Source organism: Bufo gargarizans, chromosome 1 (genome assembly GCF_014858855.1).
Source record: "Bufo gargarizans isolate SCDJY-AF-19 chromosome 1, ASM1485885v1, whole genome shotgun sequence".
Lineage (NCBI taxonomy): Eukaryota > Metazoa > Chordata > Amphibia > Anura > Bufonidae > Bufo > Bufo gargarizans.
The window spans coordinates 664,919,090-664,937,186 of NC_058080.1; the positions used below are offsets into that span (position 1 = coordinate 664,919,090).

Genomic DNA, 18,097 nt, shown 5'->3' on the forward strand with positions numbered 1-18,097 from the left:
TTCAGTTCTGCAAAAAATGGAATGCACACGGACGTCATCCGTATTTTGCGGACCACAAAATATACATGGTTGTGTGCATGAGCCCCTAATGGGTCTGGGCTGCAGCGTTTAAAGGGGTTGTGTCACTTCAGCAAATGGCATTTATCATGTAGAGAAAGTTAATGCAAGACACTTACTAATGTATTGTGATTCTCCATATTGCCTTCTTTGCCATTGCATTATACACTGCTCGTTTCCATGATTAAAACCACCCTGCAATCCAGCAGCAGTGGTCGTGCTTGCACATCGGCTCTGGTGGTCGGGACCAGGGGAATGCACTCAACCTGGTGCTTTTTCCTATATTGTGTAAGCACGGCCACTGCTGATGGATTGCAGGGTGGTCATAACCATGGAAACGAGCAGTGCATAATGTGATGGAAAAGCGAATCCAGCCAGTGAAGTAAGCAATATGCATAATAACAATACATTAGTAAGTGCCTTGTATTAACTTTCTCTACATGATAAATGCCATTTGCTGAAGCAACACAACCCCTTTAAACCTCTGGCAATGCCAGAAGAGAGAGATCCGGAGGGCTGTTCCTCTGCCGGATCCTGAGCGCCGCTTGAATCTAAACTAAGTTGACTTTGCATGTGAAGATGCACGTGGTAGCTGTGAACTTACCCTGAGATATGACCTCTGTATTCATACTATTATATTATACTGATTTATTCTTTTTTTTTTTTTATTGAATACAGAGAAAAATTAACCGATCAACTCTGCGCTTCGCATAAAATGTATTTAGGTGAATTTATGACTCGTCCACTTATCATGAAGAGCAGTTATGTATTATGTACTACAGTTTATTGGTACATCTTTTTGTCATTATAATTCGTGACATGGGTGTGACTGTAAGCTGTAACATTGATTTACTTTGCATGTAAATGTCTCCAATGAGGAGCTGAAACGTAATCTGTGAATAAATTTGCACAGTATTTAGCCTTATACGTGGAGCTGCTTATTTCACTTGTCCTCTACCTTGGAGTTCAGGCTTTGGGAAGCACGCACCCTCATCTTGGTGACTACTCACAGTTCTGCTCCTTTATTACCGATTGGGGATATGCATCTAAGGTATTGATATGATATCATGTATCCTATGCTCTAAGATCTCGTTTAGGGTGATTTGTCACTAGTGAAGAGAGTTATTAGAACTGTATTATCTCTTTCATGGAATATGATTGCCTTTACATTGGGTGTCTGTCTACCACTTGTCCTTCAGTAGAGGAGAAGGTTACATATGTCTACAGAATGATTTTTTTTTTTTTTACAATTTAAATGGAACAAAAAAGGTCAAGATTAAATACAAAAATGTGTTTGCTGGAAAAATGTCATCAATGAAAAACAAATACGTTGGCATTCAGGACGACTCTGACTCTGATGGGACATAATTGTCCTCCACCAATCTTATACAGCACCTTTGAGACGTAGTCATGAGCACTGATGTGCCATTTATGTCTATGTTACATAGTTGATACGGTTAAAAAAAGACATAAGTCCATCAAGTTTAATAAGAGATAGGTGGGGACACGAATCTCAGAAGGAAGTGAGACTCAGATTTCTACACATTTTCATAAGTATTAATGTTGTTTACTTTTAAGAATTTGTCTAAACCCTTTTTAAAACTGTCCACTGTTCCTGCTGGGACCACGTCCTGAGGAAGTCTATTCCACAGATTCACAGTTCTTACAGTAAAGAAGCTTTGATGCTTCTGGAGACTGAACTTTTTCTTCTCCAGTCGGAGGCAGTGCCCCCTTGTCTTTTGAGGGCATTTTACATGGAACAGTTTTTCACCCTATCTTTTGTATGGCCCATTTATGTATTTGTATAGGTTAATCATGTGCCCCCTTAGACGTCTCTTCTCAAGATTAAATAAATTTAATCTTTTCATCTTTCTTTATAACTAAGACCCTCCATGCCCCTTATCAGTTTAGTCGCTCTCTTCTGTACTCTTTCCAGATGTCATAGGAGAAAGTGACGAGCTCTGTAATGTTGCCATCGTAGATCAGATTAACAAGAATTTCTAAGTATGACCCCAGTGTTCATTGGGAATCTGTATGTTCTTGAACTTGGTGCAGGTTGGGTCCAAGGACAAAATGATAATGATTAGTATGTAGAAAGGTTCCAGTAATGCAGGGATGGCCAACCTGCGGCTCTCCAGCTGTTGGAAAACTACAACTCCCAGCATACCCAGACTGCCTACAGCTATCAGCTTACAGCAGAGCATGGTGGGAATTGTAGTTTTACAACAGCTGGAGAGACGCAGGTTGGCCATCCCTGCAGTAATGTATAACTGTACGTATCTCTGTTATATGTGGACCAGGTGAAAAGTACAGACTTCAAGGCCCTGAGTAGTCACTTGTCAAGGTGGATTGTGGATTCAGATGAATGTAGATGATATCTGATGCAGGCGGGAGGTCCTGAAGGACAAGCTGATGTTACGTCCAGGAGAGAAAGTGAAAGTAATTGGGATCTTGAACTGAAAGCCCTGCTGTAAACTGAACAAGATTCCAGTGAAGCCTGACCGCTTCCTGTTCACAAGAATACTTCATTGTGGACGTCAGCCTGGCTGGGTCCAGCAGTGGGGTGTAGAAGTAGCACTGTACATTTCATAAAGACGTGCATCTTCTGAGATTAGATGTTGTGGTTGTAAGCAGTCTCTCTGATTTCTCCTGTTCATACAGGGCATGTGAGGTTATTGAACTTGAAGGAAATAATCCTCTCTTCTTTCCCTAGGTCACCAGTAGCCGTGAAGATGTTGTCCAGATTGTTTTGCATGCATGGCCAGTTTGTGGCTTCCTATCCCTGGGAGGTCATCGTGGGTACGGTGACCATCACCATCTGCATGATGTCCATGAACATGTTCACAGGGAATGATAAGATCTGCGGCTGGAACTATGAGTGCCCCAAGTTTGATAAAGTAAGTTCTGGTACTTTGCCATATAAAGTCTTACTTTACATTACTGTAGGGCTCTAGAAATCCTAGCAGAAGCTATCTAAAAATCGTCTAGATCCCCATGCATGTGTGTGGAAGTTATTATAGAGTAATTTGGCATCCCTGCATTATTCTCTGTACTTAGTTTTATATGGGTATGACATGGACGTTGGTATTTTCTGCTATTATAGTGTGAATCCAGCCTCCAGATAATGCTTTATATCCATTTCTGTAAAATACACTCATGGGCATGGAACGCTTTTGTGTGAGATGTCAGACAGGATGATATCAGGTGATATAATCCTTTGTGAGGAAGAGATAGTCTTAAAGGCTTTGGGGGCATTTATATTATTGCATTTTACTCATTTGGGGCTAAAAATCATTTTCTCAGTTGGTCTTTGTTAAACATTCAACAGTTGTCCTTCTACAGCTTTCAGTTTCAGCTCAGGCTCCCTGCTCCACACTTACTCCATCAGAAGGCTGCTTTGTCACCTGGATCTGTAGCCTTTATCTCTGAACTCCTGACAGTACATAAACACTTGTTTAAGCTAAATTCTTATCGAACCGATACAAGTTTAGCACTAGTTAGTGTTTATGAGCTGCAAGGGCTACAGATCAGACCCTCAGAGCAGTTCTCTGATGGAGTAAAAGCTTTGGGGGCATTTATATTATTGCATTTTACTCATTTGGGGCTAAAAATCATTTTCTCAGTTGGTCTTTGTTAAACATTCAACAGTTGTCCTTCTACAGCTTTCAGTTTCAGCTCAGGCTCCCTGCTCCACACTTACTCCATCAGAAGGCTGCTTTGTCACCTGGATCTGTAGCCTTTATCTCTGAACTCCTGACAGTACATAAACACTTGTTTAAGCTAAATTCTTATCGAACCGATACAAGTTTAGCACTAGTTAGTGTTTATGAGCTGCAAGGGCTACAGATCAGACCCTCAGAGCAGTTCTCTGATGGAGTCAAAGTGAAGCAGGGAGCCTGTACTGAAACATAAAAATGTAGAAAGGAAACTGAAATTTTCTAATATTGTAAAAAAATAATGTTAAAAATTATTTTTATTAGCCCCAAATTATTAGATTACAATAATAATAATGCTAGTACTTTAATATGGAGGTGCATATTATGTATTATTTCTTCTACGGTGTGTATTTATTTAGCATGACTTGCCTGTGGCCTCTTCACATGTTTTTTTTTTCCCCACTTTTTTTCCAGGATGTACTAAGCAGCGACATCATCATCTTAACCATCACGCGGTGCATTGCCATCCTCTACATCTACTTTCAGTTTCAGAATCTCAGGCAGCTTGGATCTAAATACATTTTAGGTGAGTATATGTGTCCTTTGAGCTCCATAATCCAGTGTGATTGATCTGCTTCTGTCATTGACATTTAATCACGTTTCAGGTATTGCTGGCCTCTTCACCATCTTTTCAAGCTTTGCCTTGAGCACAGTGGTCATTCATTTCCTGGATAAAGAACTGACGGGCTTGAAGTAAGTATAGCACCCAGGTCACTGTTGGTCCATTTGATCTTTTTGCGATCTATATGTATATGTAACTTTTTTCTTTTTTGTCTTCTGCAGTGAGGCTCTTCCTTTTTTCCTGCTGCTTATTGATCTCTCAAAGGCCAGTGCATTAGCTAAATTTGCCCTTAGCTCCAACTCACAGGTGAGCACCTAAATCATGCCAGTAAGCAAACGTTTGGGTTCACTATATGTAAATCACGCTTGTAAATTTACCTGATAAAAAGAAAAATAATTCCTTTTCCAGGTCGACGTTCGAGACAACATTGCTCGTGGCATGGCCATCCTGGGGCCTACATTCACCCTGGATGCGCTTGTTAAATGTCTAGTGATTGGAGTGGGAACAATGTCAGGTTAGTAGCAGAATAATACACACAACATCTTCCTTTAGCATCGTCTTGCCTGAGAAGCGTCACCTGGGGGGGAGAGTGGGGGGATGGATTCTCCAACATATACTTTCAACAGATGCCACTGTATAGGCATACAGTGGCATTTGTCACCCGTGGGCCCCCATGTTAACAGGCGCATGTCATGCAGTGTATGATTTTATCTTTTTACTGGCAGCCTCTGTATGTGCTATTCTTACAACTTAAAAAATAAAAGTATACCCGACTAACGGAGGCCAAACAGATGCTCTTTTGGCTTCGTTGGGTAAGAGGGAGGGCCTGTAGATACATTAGACACACATGTACACTGTGACAGCAGCCTTAGAGTTTTCTTACATCCAGTTATAAGTTAGTCTTGGCTTAACAGTCTCAAAATGTATCAAGGAATTTCTCAGAGTACATAGGATCGGTGCACATATAGAATTGTTCTAGGTTTACAATTCACATGCAATTAAAGCAACGGCAGTCGAACATATGATGGCTTGTGGCAACTGATGTCTTCACACTGTTATCCATTATCCATTTTCTAACGAGTCTTTGAATGCAGGTGTGATCTCTACATTAATGGGGCTCAATTACATTAAAGGATTCTAGAGCTTACATTTTATTCAGTCTTCATATCTTCGTTGTGATTATGTTTACATTGTTCATCCTGTTATTACCTGTAATTTACATGTGAAATTATCCTCATTATGCAGGCGTTCGCCAGTTGGAGATAATGTGCTGTTTTGGCTGCATGTCCATCCTAGCAAACTATTTTGCCTTCATGACGTTTTTCCCAGCCTGCGTGTCATTGGTGCTGGAGGTGAGTGTTTTAAAGCTGCAGTCCCTCATCTTATGCTGGATTTACATGGCCCGATAATCTCCCAATCTAAAGGGGCCACAAATCATCCAGCGAACAAGCCAAATGCTCGTTCTTCAGATGAAACGGTCGTTCATGTGGACAACCTAAACAATCATTTCTGGGCAGCAGATTGCGTAGACTAGACAGAAACAAAGCGGCTGTATGAGGACGAGCGATGGCAATAGACGTCACTCGTCCTCCTACTGCTCAGGTGATCACTGTATGTAAATGCAGCGCTTCACCTTCACTGAACAGCCGCCCATTGTCGAGAAGGAACGCCTCCTTCCCAAAATATCATCTGCTTGTCGGCGCAGTGTAAACGCACCTTAACAACAGCTAATAATCACGCATGATAGTTGTCCTAGTTTATTCTGTAACCTGGAGGTATACGTATCGTAGATTAAGAACTTTCTTTCATCTTTTAACAGCTTTCCAGGGAAAGCAGGGAGGGGCGTCCAATCTGGCAGCTTACTCAGTTTGGAAATGTGTTGGAAGAGGAGGAAGACAACAAGCCAAACCCTGTCACACAGAGAGTGAAGATGATCATGGTGAGTGTCGTTCCTCTTCAGCTGCATCCATTTTTGGGAATGGATTTTGGCTTTCACTTGTGTTGATGATCATGGTCATTTTTTCAGTATTTTTTTTATCAAAGCAATTTGATTCAAATTAAAAAAAATTCTGCTACAATTCAGTCCCTAGGTCTCGTCCTTGTTCATGCTCACAGTCGGTGGATAAGTGAACCGTTCCCTCAGAACAGCACTGCCATTTCAGATCACAAGATTACCATTGACTATTCAATGCCAAAAAGGATTGAGCCCAACATGCCTCTCTGGCAATTCTATCTGTCTAGGTGAGTGCAGTATTTTTATTATTATTATTATTATTATTTTTAATTCGTCACACATGTAAAAATTATACATTTTATGAAATTGTCCACCAAAGTTAACAAGAATCAGCTTTTTTAAGCCTAAACATCTGACAGTGCTTTATCTGTATTCCACAGGATGATCACCATGGACATCGAACAGGTCATAACACTGGGTCTTGCGCTTCTTCTGGCAGTCAAGTATATATTTTTTGAGCAGACCAAGTCTACCCTGTCCTTGAAGAACCCTATCACCTCTCCAGTCACTGTGCAGAAGAAGCAGGTGGAGCATTGCTGCAGAATGGAATCGGTGCCAGAAACAACCCCAAAAGAACGTAAAGTAGAAGACGTTTCATCAAAGGAAGAGAAAGGTATACCTACAACCATGATTACAAACTTTTTTTCTTGTTTCTAATCTAAAATGCTTTTGAGTTGCTTATTATTTTTAATTAACGAAATTCTGTCTGCATTCTCAGAAGCGGTCATAAAGCCGTTGCCACTTGAAAATTCACCCAAAGGTAACTTTATGCTGGATGACTCCTCATCGTCAGCTGATTCAAGTGAAGAGGAGAAGGAAGGAAACTTTCATATACAAAAAGAGCCCCGACCCATTGATGAATGTCTTCGTATCCTGAAAAACCCAGAGGTAAGAGGGCAGAGAGTAATTGCATGAGAAAAAAACCATTGCTGATCTAAAACTAGTCACGTTCATTTTACATGTACCGCTATATGGTGTGTGTGTGTATATATATATATATATACTGTATATAATCTTAAAGATGTATGAGTCTCTCAATAATCCGCCCCCGCTTCAAGGCTAGAACCGCAGTGGTATAAAAGAGAAATGTTGATGTAATGTATAGTGGACGTGTCTGACTTGAACAAGATCTCAGCTCCAGGATAATCACTTTTTATAATCCCTCGTAATATTTGCTTACTAATGAAGAGGTGCAAGCATGAACATCTCTCTGCAGATGGGATCAGTAGAGAAAAAGCTTCACATACACGCACTTAGGCCTTATGCACACGACCGTTTTTCGGGTCCGCATCCGAGCTGCAGTTTTTGCGGCTCGGGTGCGGACCCATTCACTTCAATGGGGCAGCAAAAGATGCGGACAGCATCCATTGCTCCGTTCTGAGGCCCCGCAAAAAACATATAGCATGTCCTATTCTTGTCCGTTTTGCGGACAAGAATAGGCATGTCTACAATGGGCCGCCCCGTTCCGCAAATTGCAGAAGGCAAACGGGTGGATTCCGTTTTTTGCTGATCCGCAGTCTGCGGTCCGCAAAAAACAGCACGGTCGTGTGCATGAGGCCTTAGTCAGAGGAGATTAGTGCAGGGATCTCAACTCTCCCGGAGGTTCAGGGAGTCTCCCGCTATTAGATAGCGGCTCCCTGACACCCACATGTGAAACAATATCTCCCGGAAAGGTTTATCTCAGTCAGATAGCAGAGCAGAGAGATAAGAGAAGTGACAGGTTGAATTAACCCTTTAGGGTCAAATTGGCTTCTCAATGAGATATATATGTTAAAGGCATCCCTTCTGTCTCATTCAGTAGCTATATAACTATTGAAAGAGATGCATTTTTTTTATTTTAAATACATTTACACATTTAACCCTCCATTTTAATTATATTATTTACCCCAGTGTTAAATTCACACCCCCTGGATGCTTTAATCATATATATAAATATGATAATTTGGGGCAGGGTAATGAGCCCGGTCCTCCACACCATAGAGAAAAGTGTGCAGATACTTCATATGTTTGGAAAATGTAATAAAAAGTTCGTGAAAAAAAACAAAAACAAAAACCTCCCTGAAATGAGTTTTTGCAGGTTGGGATGTCTGTTAGTGACACAATACATTTAAAAAGGAGAGATGTAACTTTGTGTTTTGCAGTTTCCTTAAATGAATCACTAACCAGATTTCTCCCTCTGTTCTCTGTAGCAAGGCGTCCAGTACTTGAGTGATGCGGAAGTGATGAAGCTGGTGAATGCTAAACACATCCCATCCTATAAGCTGGAGTCCATGATGGAGTCACCGGAGAGAGGAGTTGCTATTCGCAGGCAAATGCTGGCTCCCAAGCTTCCTCAGTCATCGGCCCTGTTGAACTTGCCTTACAAAAACTACGATTACTCCTTGGTAAGTCGATATTTTTACATCTGTGTCTGGTTCTTTTTTTATAGGTCATACATTTATTTTGCTAGTATTTACATGCTATAGTTCATGTGTTAATACTAAGCCTGCATTATTTTGTTTTCCAGGTAATGGGTGCATGCTGTGAGAATGTAATTGGGTATATGCCAATCCCTGTCGGTGTGGCAGGTCCTCTCCTCCTGAATAATAAGGAATTTCAGGTTCCTATGGCTACAACAGAAGGTTGCCTTGTGGCTAGCACCAACCGAGGCTGCAGAGCCATATTGGTGAGATTTATTCACAGAACCTTCTTTAGAAAGTCATTTGCAATTTTGAGCCAGTAAGTGGCAAATACTGAGCTTCTATTGTCCTATTTTCATAGCTGGGTGGAGGTGCCCACAGCCGTATCCTTGCTGATGGCATGACTCGTGGACCAGTTGTCAGGTTGCCTTCTGCATGCGATGCTGCTGAAGTGAAGAACTGGCTTGACAGTCCTGAGGGTTTTAAAGTTATAAAAGATACCTTTGATAGCACAAGCAGGTAAGTGGAAACGTAGTCCATATTTCATGCGCACACATTTTACCGAATAAAAGTAAGCATTAGTCTCCTAAAACCACAAGAATTTTACCTTGGTGTCACCACAAACTTTTGTTAACTAGGTTTTCTTACAATGGACATTTGTAGGGAATCTGTCACATTGGTTTTGGACAATTATCTACAGTAATATATGTGTAGTACTGCAGATACGGAGTCCAGATCACTATTTTTTTCCTATTGCCCCCCTGTTGCTGTCAGCACCAATAGCAGCAGTGAAATACATTGTCAGGACTGCTGTGCATGCGCATGAGTCCTCTCCATTATGTTAGAACGGCGCACTAGTCCGGACTGTGTATTTGAGTGCTGACCCTGGGGGATGGGGGGGCAGTGAGAAAATAAAAAATGGTGATCTGGAGTCTTCTTATGAAGTACTATGCACTTACTAATCTATCTAAGGGCTGGTTCACGCGAACTTTTTTGCGTTCCATATACGGGCCGTTTATTGCGTTCCGTATACAGAACCATTCATTTCAATGGGTCCCAAAAAAAAGGAATGTACTCCTTGAGCATTCCGTTTCCGTATGTCCGCATTTCCGTTCTGCTACATTTTGAGTCTTGTTCTATTATTGTCCGCAAATCACGTTCCGTGTCTCCATTCAAGTCAATGAGTCCGCAAAAAAAACGCAAAAAAAACGGAACATCCGTATGTCTTCCATATCCGTTCCGTTTTTGCGGAACCATCTATTGAAAATGTTATGCTCAACCCAATTTTTTCGATGTAATTACTGTATACTGTATTTGCCATACGGAAAAACGGAACGGAAAAAGAAACACAACGGAAACGAAAAACGGAACAACGCATCCGTGAAAAACGGACCGCAAAACACTGAAATAGCCATACAGTCGTGTGAAAGAGGCCTAATAGTCCAAAATCAGGGTCACAGATTCCCTTTATTGCCAAGAGCCGGATTTAGCTGTCTTAGTCGGCCCCTTGTGTTATATATGTTTTTTTAGCAAAATGTGGTTAAAATGCTGACAAAAATTCACTGCTTTTCTTGGTGTCTCTTTTCTGCTAGGTTTGCTCGTCTTGGGAGACTGAAGACCAGCGTCGCTGGACGAAATCTTTATATTCGCTTCCAGTCCAAAACCGGAGATGCTATGGGGATGAACATGATATCAAAGGTATGTAACTAACACACGCTGCTTCTGGAATTGTGACACTTCTGGTTTGCTGAGTGTAATGAAGATTTTGATGTAATCGGTACAGGGCACTGAGAAGGCTCTTTCCAGATTACAAGAAGAATTTCCTGAGCTCCATGTCCTTGCTGTTAGCGGTAACTACTGTACGGACAAGAAGCCAGCTGCAATCAACTGGATAGAGGGCAGAGGAAAATCTGTTGTTTGTGAAGCTACTATACCAGCAAATGTGGTGCGAGAGGTAAAAATCAATTTCATCCCATTCAAAAACTAGGGGATGACGACAAAGTAGTTTCATTGCTCATTTTAGAGCATTAATTTGTTTTTGTTTTTCAGCTTTTTTTCTGGGAGGTTTTGAGTATTTGTACAGGATTTGAAAGAAGATCTTGAATGTATCTGAGCTGCAATACCAGACATTCACCATGTATAAGAGTGGCGCTGTTTCTGGGGAAATGTGGACCCTTTCTTCTAATCTTGTACAAATTCTCTAATGTCTCATGGTTTTGGTGTCTGACATTAAATTGTGTTTTTATCTGCAGCTACTGAAAACATCTACAGCCGCCTTGGTTGAAGTGAACATCAACAAGAACTTGATTGGCTCTGCAATGGCTGGCAGTATCGGAGGCTACAATGCACAAGCGGCCAATATTGTGACTGCAATTTACATTGCCTGCGGACAGGTCAGTTGTTGGAAATATACAAAATACAAAAATAAAATCTTTCTGTGTTATTTCTATATTATAACAGCATTTTCAATCTTGTTTTGCAGGATGCCGCTCAAAATGTTGGAAGCTCAAACTGCATCACCCTGATGGAGGCCACAGGTCCCACAAATGAGGACTTGTACATCAGCTGCACAATGCCTTCTATAGAGATCGGAACTGTGGGCGGAGGGACCACCCTGGCCCCACAACAGGCTTGCCTACAAGTACGCACATTCATTTTTTGAATTCATTTTACAACATTTTGTTTAACTACCGGCAGATCCCCACTTTTAACAATTACGTGATGTTTTATATCGGTATCCTTCTAAGGCCTCATGCACACGACCGTTGTTTCATTCCGTGTCCGTTGTTCAGTTTTTCGTGATTTTCTGCAGACCCTTTGACTTTCAATGAGTCAGTTGAAAACTTAGCTAATACACCGTTTGTCATCCGCATCCGTGATCCGTGGTTCCAGTCCGTCAAAAAAATATAACCTGTCAATGGGTCCGTGAAAAAACGCGGAGGCACACAAGATTGTCATCTGCGTCCGTTTTTTTCCCTATCATTTGCATGGCAAACTTGACTTAGCTTTTTTTTTATTTCATTCATGTCTGGTGGTCCTCCAAAAATAAAGGAAGACACACGGAAACAAAAACGGAAACGGATCACGGAACAACGGAACCCCATTTTGCGGAACGGAACACAACAACGGTCGTGTGCATGAGGCCTAATACTAATTCCTCATTCTCCTGGAAGTTCCCACCCTTCCTTTCTGTTGCTGCAGACTTAATATAGTATTACCTGGCTGCATTTAGATGAATGTCCATCCTTATAATGCATGGCTCATAGCAGCAGTTTCCGGGCAGAGGACCTTCCTCTCATCATATTCACTAACACGGCTTAAGAAAAAGGGATCATCCTGGTGCGACAATCCGTATAATGATTGACCCCTGACTGAAGCATGCAGCATTTTTCACATCCCCCAACCATTTGCATTTTTATGCAACTATTGTCTTTAAAATACGCGTGTAAGTGTGCATTAGACCAGATTACGAACGGATCTTCCCATGTAAAGCAGCTGTAGATAACCCATTGAACTTAACATCAGTTTCAATCATTGTTTCTGGGCAGCAGATCAGGCAGCGCTTCACCTCCACTGACAGGCGGGCAGTTCTCTGCTTGTTGGCGCAGTGTAAATGCACCTTTAAGATCGGGCCCTGACCTCACGATGTGATCTGGTGGTGGTGTTTTTATAGAACAGCTTAAATCGTACTATATTCATAAACTCTTCCTTATTCTATTTTTATGTACAGATGCTAGGAGTCCAAGGAGCGAGCTCTGAATACCCTGGCAAAAATGCCTGTCAGCTTGCACAGATTGTCTGTGGCACAGTATTGGCAGGAGAGCTTTCCCTTATGGCTGCCTTGGCAGCTGGACATCTAGTCAAGAGCCACATGGTCCACAACAGGTAATACTGCATAGAATGTTCATTTCTTTTGTATAAAATTTTGACGATAAAATATAAATGAACTAGATAAATGCTCCCTAACCTGTACTAAAAGTACTTTGGTTTCCCCACTGTTGGTGTTAGGGCTGCAGTAAACGATTATTTTAGTAATCGAGTATTCTACCGATTATTTTTACAATTAATCAAGTACTCTAATAAGAAAATATGAATTAATAGACTGTTTTTCTTTATAAAAACTCTTCAGACCCCCTGCCAACACCCTTCGTTCCCCCCTGTGCGATCAGCCAAAGTGCATCAGTTCCCCCAGTGCCATCAGCTCCCCCTCCAATTCCACCAGCTGCTCCCCCTCCCACTGCCATCAGCTCCCCCCACTGCCATCAGCTCCCCCCACTGCCATCAGCTCCTCCCACTGCCATCAGCTCCCCCCACTGCCATCAGCTCCCCCCACTGCCATCAGCCCCTCCCACTGCCATCAGCTCCCCCCACTGCCATCAGCTCCTCCCACTGCCATCAGCTCCCCCCACTGCCATCAGCTCCTCCCACTGCCATCAGCTCCCCCCACTGCCATCAGCTCCCCCCACTGCCATCAGTTCTCCCACTCCCCCTCCTAGCCATCAATGCCCAGCCTCAGCGCCCGCGAACTAAAATGTCCTGACGATGTGTGTGCGTTAGGATCCAAGGCAGTGTTGTGCGAGCAGGCGGGTAACCACGGAGCGTGAGTAATAGCAAGCTCTTCACTTACACTCTGTGGTCACATGGCACAAACGAATCATCGATTCAAGGATTTTTTTGTGTCGAGTTAATTGATTAATTTGAGTAATTATTTCAGCCCTAGTTGGTGTAATCATTTTATGGATCACTATTTTGTGTTCTGTATTTTTATGTTCTGTCACACTGGAAAAATCTGAAGTAGTGTTTGAACATTTTGAGACTTTTTTTCTACAACTGTTTCTATAGAAAACTGCATTTCTGATACCACATCTGTAAGTGATATTTGTTATCTCTCGTGACATCGCACCCAGCACTCGTGTGACGGCACTGTACAGTGATCAGGGAAGGGAAGACTTTTACGATTGCAATACTGTCACTGGATTTAATATTTTTGAATTGATTACATGTGAGATCTCTGTTTATTGAGAAATGCACTTTTTTTTCTTCCCTAGGTCCAAAATTAATCTTCAAGACATGCCAGGCACATGCACGAAGAAAGCTGCATGATCCATTACCTCCTGCAGCAATTTCACTTGGATCTTAGATGGAACATAGCGGGAAATCTAAGGGAAAGAGCAGAATATTTAACTAAAACGTTCTATAGCGTAAAGGTGCTTTGTCACCAGTGGCAAAAAATTTCTTGGTGGTCTGTCGCTACCTCAGTTAGAATAGTTGTGACCATCTCCTGCCATACCAGGTGCAATGTCGCAGCCTGTGTCATACTCCGATTCCAGATTTGGCCGTGGTAGAAATGAGCACAGTTTTATACAGCTTTCTAAAAACTGTTAAGTTAATATTTAATTTTAATTTAATTTTGTACCTTTTTTTATTTATTTAATCATTTCTATTTTCCTGTTTGTACCTCATTACTTGTGTGTACAGTAGTTGGCATCTACATCAGAGGCATCTATTGGTTTTGTGGTGTATAAATGACCTGAAAACAATGTGTTGACTACTGTAGCCGGTGCCTGTGTCCTCTTCTCATGTTGGTGAAGAGGTGACATCTTTACGAATAAATCATCTGTTTCCGTTTCAATAATCCCCTTGTATTTCTTGTATTATCTTGGATCTTATCTTGTATTTCTTGGAACATGAACTGAAAGGTCAGAATTATCTTGTATATAAAATCGTAAGCTATCTTTAAGATACTGGAATAAATGTAACTATTTTTCTATGTTTTGTTGTTTGCTGTGGTGCCTGTCTTACTTTACCAATAGTGGTGTCTTAAAGAAAGGAATAAAGGATCTAATACACATCAAAAGCACAAAACATATGTAAAAGTTAGGACCATAAATCTCCTAATGAGGATTAGGGCTGTGGAGTCGGTAAGCCAAAGCTCTGACGCCTGCATTTTATCACACTCCGACTCCTTCATAAATGGCCAATAATTTAGTAATAATTTTACTGTAATAAAGTGGTAACATTGGGCTCTTTCTGACCAACATGTAAGTAATTGGGCTACTTAGAATTTAAAGGGGTATTCCAGTTGTTTAAAGTTATCCCCTAACCACAGGATAGGGGATAACTATTAGATTGTGTGGGTCCTACCACTGGGACCCCCACTGATCTCGTGATAGGTAGGGGTACCACCGGTAGGACCCCCACTGATCTTATAATCCCCTATCCTGTGGCTAGGGGATAACTTCAAACTGGAATTTAAACCATATTTATTGGAATATAATTTCTGAAATTACTGACCTTTTTCTAAATTCCTGGAAGTAAACATGTAATGCACTATGCATTTTATAACTGGAAAACATACTTAATACTTGTAAGAAATCTATGAATTTGAAGTGAGAAAAGCTCTATATGGATGTCCTGGAAATGCAGAGAATCATGTGCAAGTGTAAATGGGAAACAAAGAAACGCAAAAGGTGGAGGTGCTATATTCAGTGCTTGCCTTAAAGGGGTTGCAACTTTTCTGCAATCAGCGTCCCTTCCTTTAGGTTGCATTACAAGAGCTCAGGACCATTCCAGTAAGTGGAACTGATCTTCCATAGACTACAGTGCCATGGTTTCTGGAGTAAAAAGACCCTTTTCTCTAGTCCCAGGCAACAAAAACTATCTACTATATTAAGACAATATTTAGCAGCTGCAGCCCAATTACTAGTGCATCTCAATAAATTAGAACATCATCAAAAAATTATTTCAGTAATTTAATTAAAAAAATAATTATATTTTATAGATTCATTACACACCAGAGTGATCACAGCTAATGAAAAGCCAAAAGTCAGTATCTCAGAAAATGGGAATATTGTAGAAGACCAATTAAAAAATGATTTTTAATACAGACATGTTGGCCTACTGAAAGGTCTGTCCAGTGTATGCACTCAATACTTGGTCAGGGCTCCTTTTGCATGAATTACTGCATCAATGCAGCGTGGCATGGACGTGATCAGCACGTGGCACTGCTGTGGTGTTATGGAAGTCCAGGTTGCTTTGATAGCAGCTTTCCTGGGCTTCCATAACACCTCAGCAGTGCCACGGGCTGATCACGTCCATGCCACGCTGCATTGATGCAGTGATTCATGCAAAAGGTGCCCTATCCAAGTATTCAGTGCATATACTGGACATACTTTTCGTCTGTGTTGTTGGGTCCTGGTGTCTCTCATCTTCCTCTTGACAATACTCCATAGATTCTCTATGGGGTTTAGGTCAGGTGAGTTTGCTGGACAATCAAGCACAGTGATACCGTGGCTATCACGTGTCTGTCTTCTGGTCTGTGGCTTGTTTACTTCCTCTCCGGTGTGATCATCTGCTCCGCTGCAACCAATGACTGGATTCAGTCCACAAGAGATACATCACCGCTGCAGCAGAGTAGATTATAATGCAGATGCCGGGAACAAATTAAACAAGCCACAAACCAAAAGATGGACATACGGGAGCTGACACACATGACCAGAACCTACTTACTAGGGAGTAGGTAAGTATGATTCTTTCCATAGTGGAGGCAGACTGCAGGTTCCTGTGAAAAGTTACTAATTCCCAGACAATACTTTTGATGATGTCTTCCTGCTCTGTCTACCAGTTCTGAGATGACTGCAGGCATGTCCAGAAGTGAACTTCCTCCTCTGGTCTTCACTACTGACCATGTCCAGCACAGTTCCAGGCACTGTAACTAAGGCCTTGAAGCAGCATGACGATAGCTGGTATAAGGGATAGGAGAGGTTGTTGTGGAAATTTTATTAGGATGTGTATTTAATATATTGTGTATTGTCATCATGTCTCTCAGTGTCAGGGTAAACCATTGGAGTGGATATCTTCCCGTGTATGTCCTGTCACAGCTGCTGGGCGCAGGGGTCTCTATTGGCGAATGGTCCATGTGCTAAGCACTGGGCTGTGGGCCGGGGGAGACTGATGTGTTCAGCAGAGCAGTGTTTTCATGGCTTATATATGGACGCCGGCTAGGGCCCCCGCACAAGACGCGGATCTATTGGCTTTGCGTGGATGCATTTGTTAAGAGAAGAATATAAACGAAAGGAACGTGCGTTTGTTGTCTCTAGTGCGCCTGATCAGCCGCTGGAGATAATGACGTTGTACTGTAAATAAACCTGCATGTGGATCATAGTAACTTTATCTGGCATTGAACACTGAGCAAGGCTGGATAAAGTTCGCTCCAGTGGTAATGTTAGATTATTGTATACATGTGTTTGTTAGCTGGCTATGTTATTCTAAATGCTTGTCTTCCTATGTCATCACTTCCTGTATGTCATCACTTCCTGTATCCTTGTCTTGGGCCATCCCCTTTTACACCTTTTGTTTAGTCAATATAGGACGGAGACTGGGCATGGAGGGGAGGAGATGCTCAGCAGAATTCAATCAAGATGGTAACAAGTGGGTCTGTCTCTGACTGCAGATGATAAGAATGGATTTACCTTTTTCCTTACACAAACTGAGCGAAAAATGTTTTTTTAACAAGCAGAAATTTTCTCTGACGCAGCAGACAAAACTATAGTTTCCTCCCTTTTACCTGCTGTGCAGAGAAAAAAATCTGTTGAATCCACGTAGCTCGCCATCTGAAATCGAAATCTGTAATAATCTTTTGTAGAAAAATTAATAGTGTAATCAGCTCGCATCAAAGTTTGTGTAAGGAAAAAGGTAAATCCATCTTCCCTCAGCTGCAGTAAGAGACAGACCCACTTGTTACCATCTTGATTGAATTCTGCTGAGCATCTCCTCCCCTCCATGCCCAGTGTCCGTCCTTTATTGACTAAACAAAAGGTGTAAAAGGGGCTGGCCCAAGACAAGGATACAGGAAGTGATGACATACAGGAAGTGATGACATAGGAAGACAAGCATTTAGAATAACATAGCCAGCTAACAACCACATGTATACAATAATCTAACATTACCACTGGAGTGAACTTTATCCAGCCTTGCTCAGTGATCAATGCCAGATAAAGTTACTATGATCCACATGCAGGTTTATTTACAGTACAGCGTCATTATCTCCAGCGGCTGATCAGGCGCACTAGAGACAACAAACGCACGTTCCTTTAGTTTATATTCTTCTCTTAACAAATGCATCCACGCCAAGCCAATAAATCCGCGTCTTGCGCGGGGGCCCTAGCCGGCGGCAATACATGAGCCAACAAAACACTGCTCTGCTGAACACATTAGTCTCCCCTGGCCCACAGCCCAGTGCTTAGCACATGGACCATTCGCCGATGGAGACCCCTGCGCCCAGCAGCTGTGACAGGACATACAAGGGAAGATATCCACTCCAATGGTTTACCCTGGCACTGAGAGACAT

The 18,097-nt window shown here is 41.8% G+C and overlaps 1 protein-coding gene across 2 annotated transcripts; it reads left to right on the top strand.

Moving 5' to 3' along the window:
* Positions 1–1,026: 1,026 nt before the first annotated feature.
* On the top strand, positions 1,027–14,518 carry LOC122935929 (3-hydroxy-3-methylglutaryl-coenzyme A reductase-like). Of its 2 annotated transcripts, none has more exons than XM_044291888.1 (20): positions 1,027–1,108; positions 2,771–2,954; positions 4,188–4,299; positions 4,379–4,466; positions 4,557–4,641; positions 4,744–4,849; positions 5,581–5,687; positions 6,155–6,274; positions 6,419–6,576; positions 6,730–6,962; positions 7,068–7,237; positions 8,539–8,733; positions 8,856–9,014; positions 9,110–9,267; positions 10,341–10,446; positions 10,532–10,702; positions 11,001–11,141; positions 11,231–11,389; positions 12,479–12,633; positions 13,797–14,518. In XM_044291888.1, exons 1-20 carry the CDS (start codon positions 1,098–1,100, stop codon positions 13,849–13,851), a joined length of 2,673 nt encoding a protein of 890 aa, XP_044147823.1. In that variant the 5' UTR covers positions 1,027–1,097; the 3' UTR covers positions 13,852–14,518. The 2 variants fall into 2 exon arrangements, with proteins under 2 accessions (XP_044147823.1, XP_044147815.1); XM_044291880.1 differs by lacking the exon at positions 1,027–1,108 and adding an exon at positions 2,576–2,683.
* The last annotated feature ends 3,579 nt before the right edge of the window (positions 14,519–18,097 follow it).

What these genes read in the sequence shown, in the direction of transcription:
- LOC122935929 (XM_044291888.1), top strand. An exon ending in AAAGAACTGACGGGCTTGAA is followed by an intron (nt 4,467 to 4,556) that starts GTAAGTATAGCA and finishes TGTCTTCTGCAG; the next exon opens with TGAGGCTCTTCCTTTTTTCC. An exon ending in AGCCACATGGTCCACAACAG is followed by an intron (nt 12,634 to 13,796) that starts GTAATACTGCAT and finishes TTTCTTCCCTAG; the next exon opens with GTCCAAAATTAATCTTCAAG.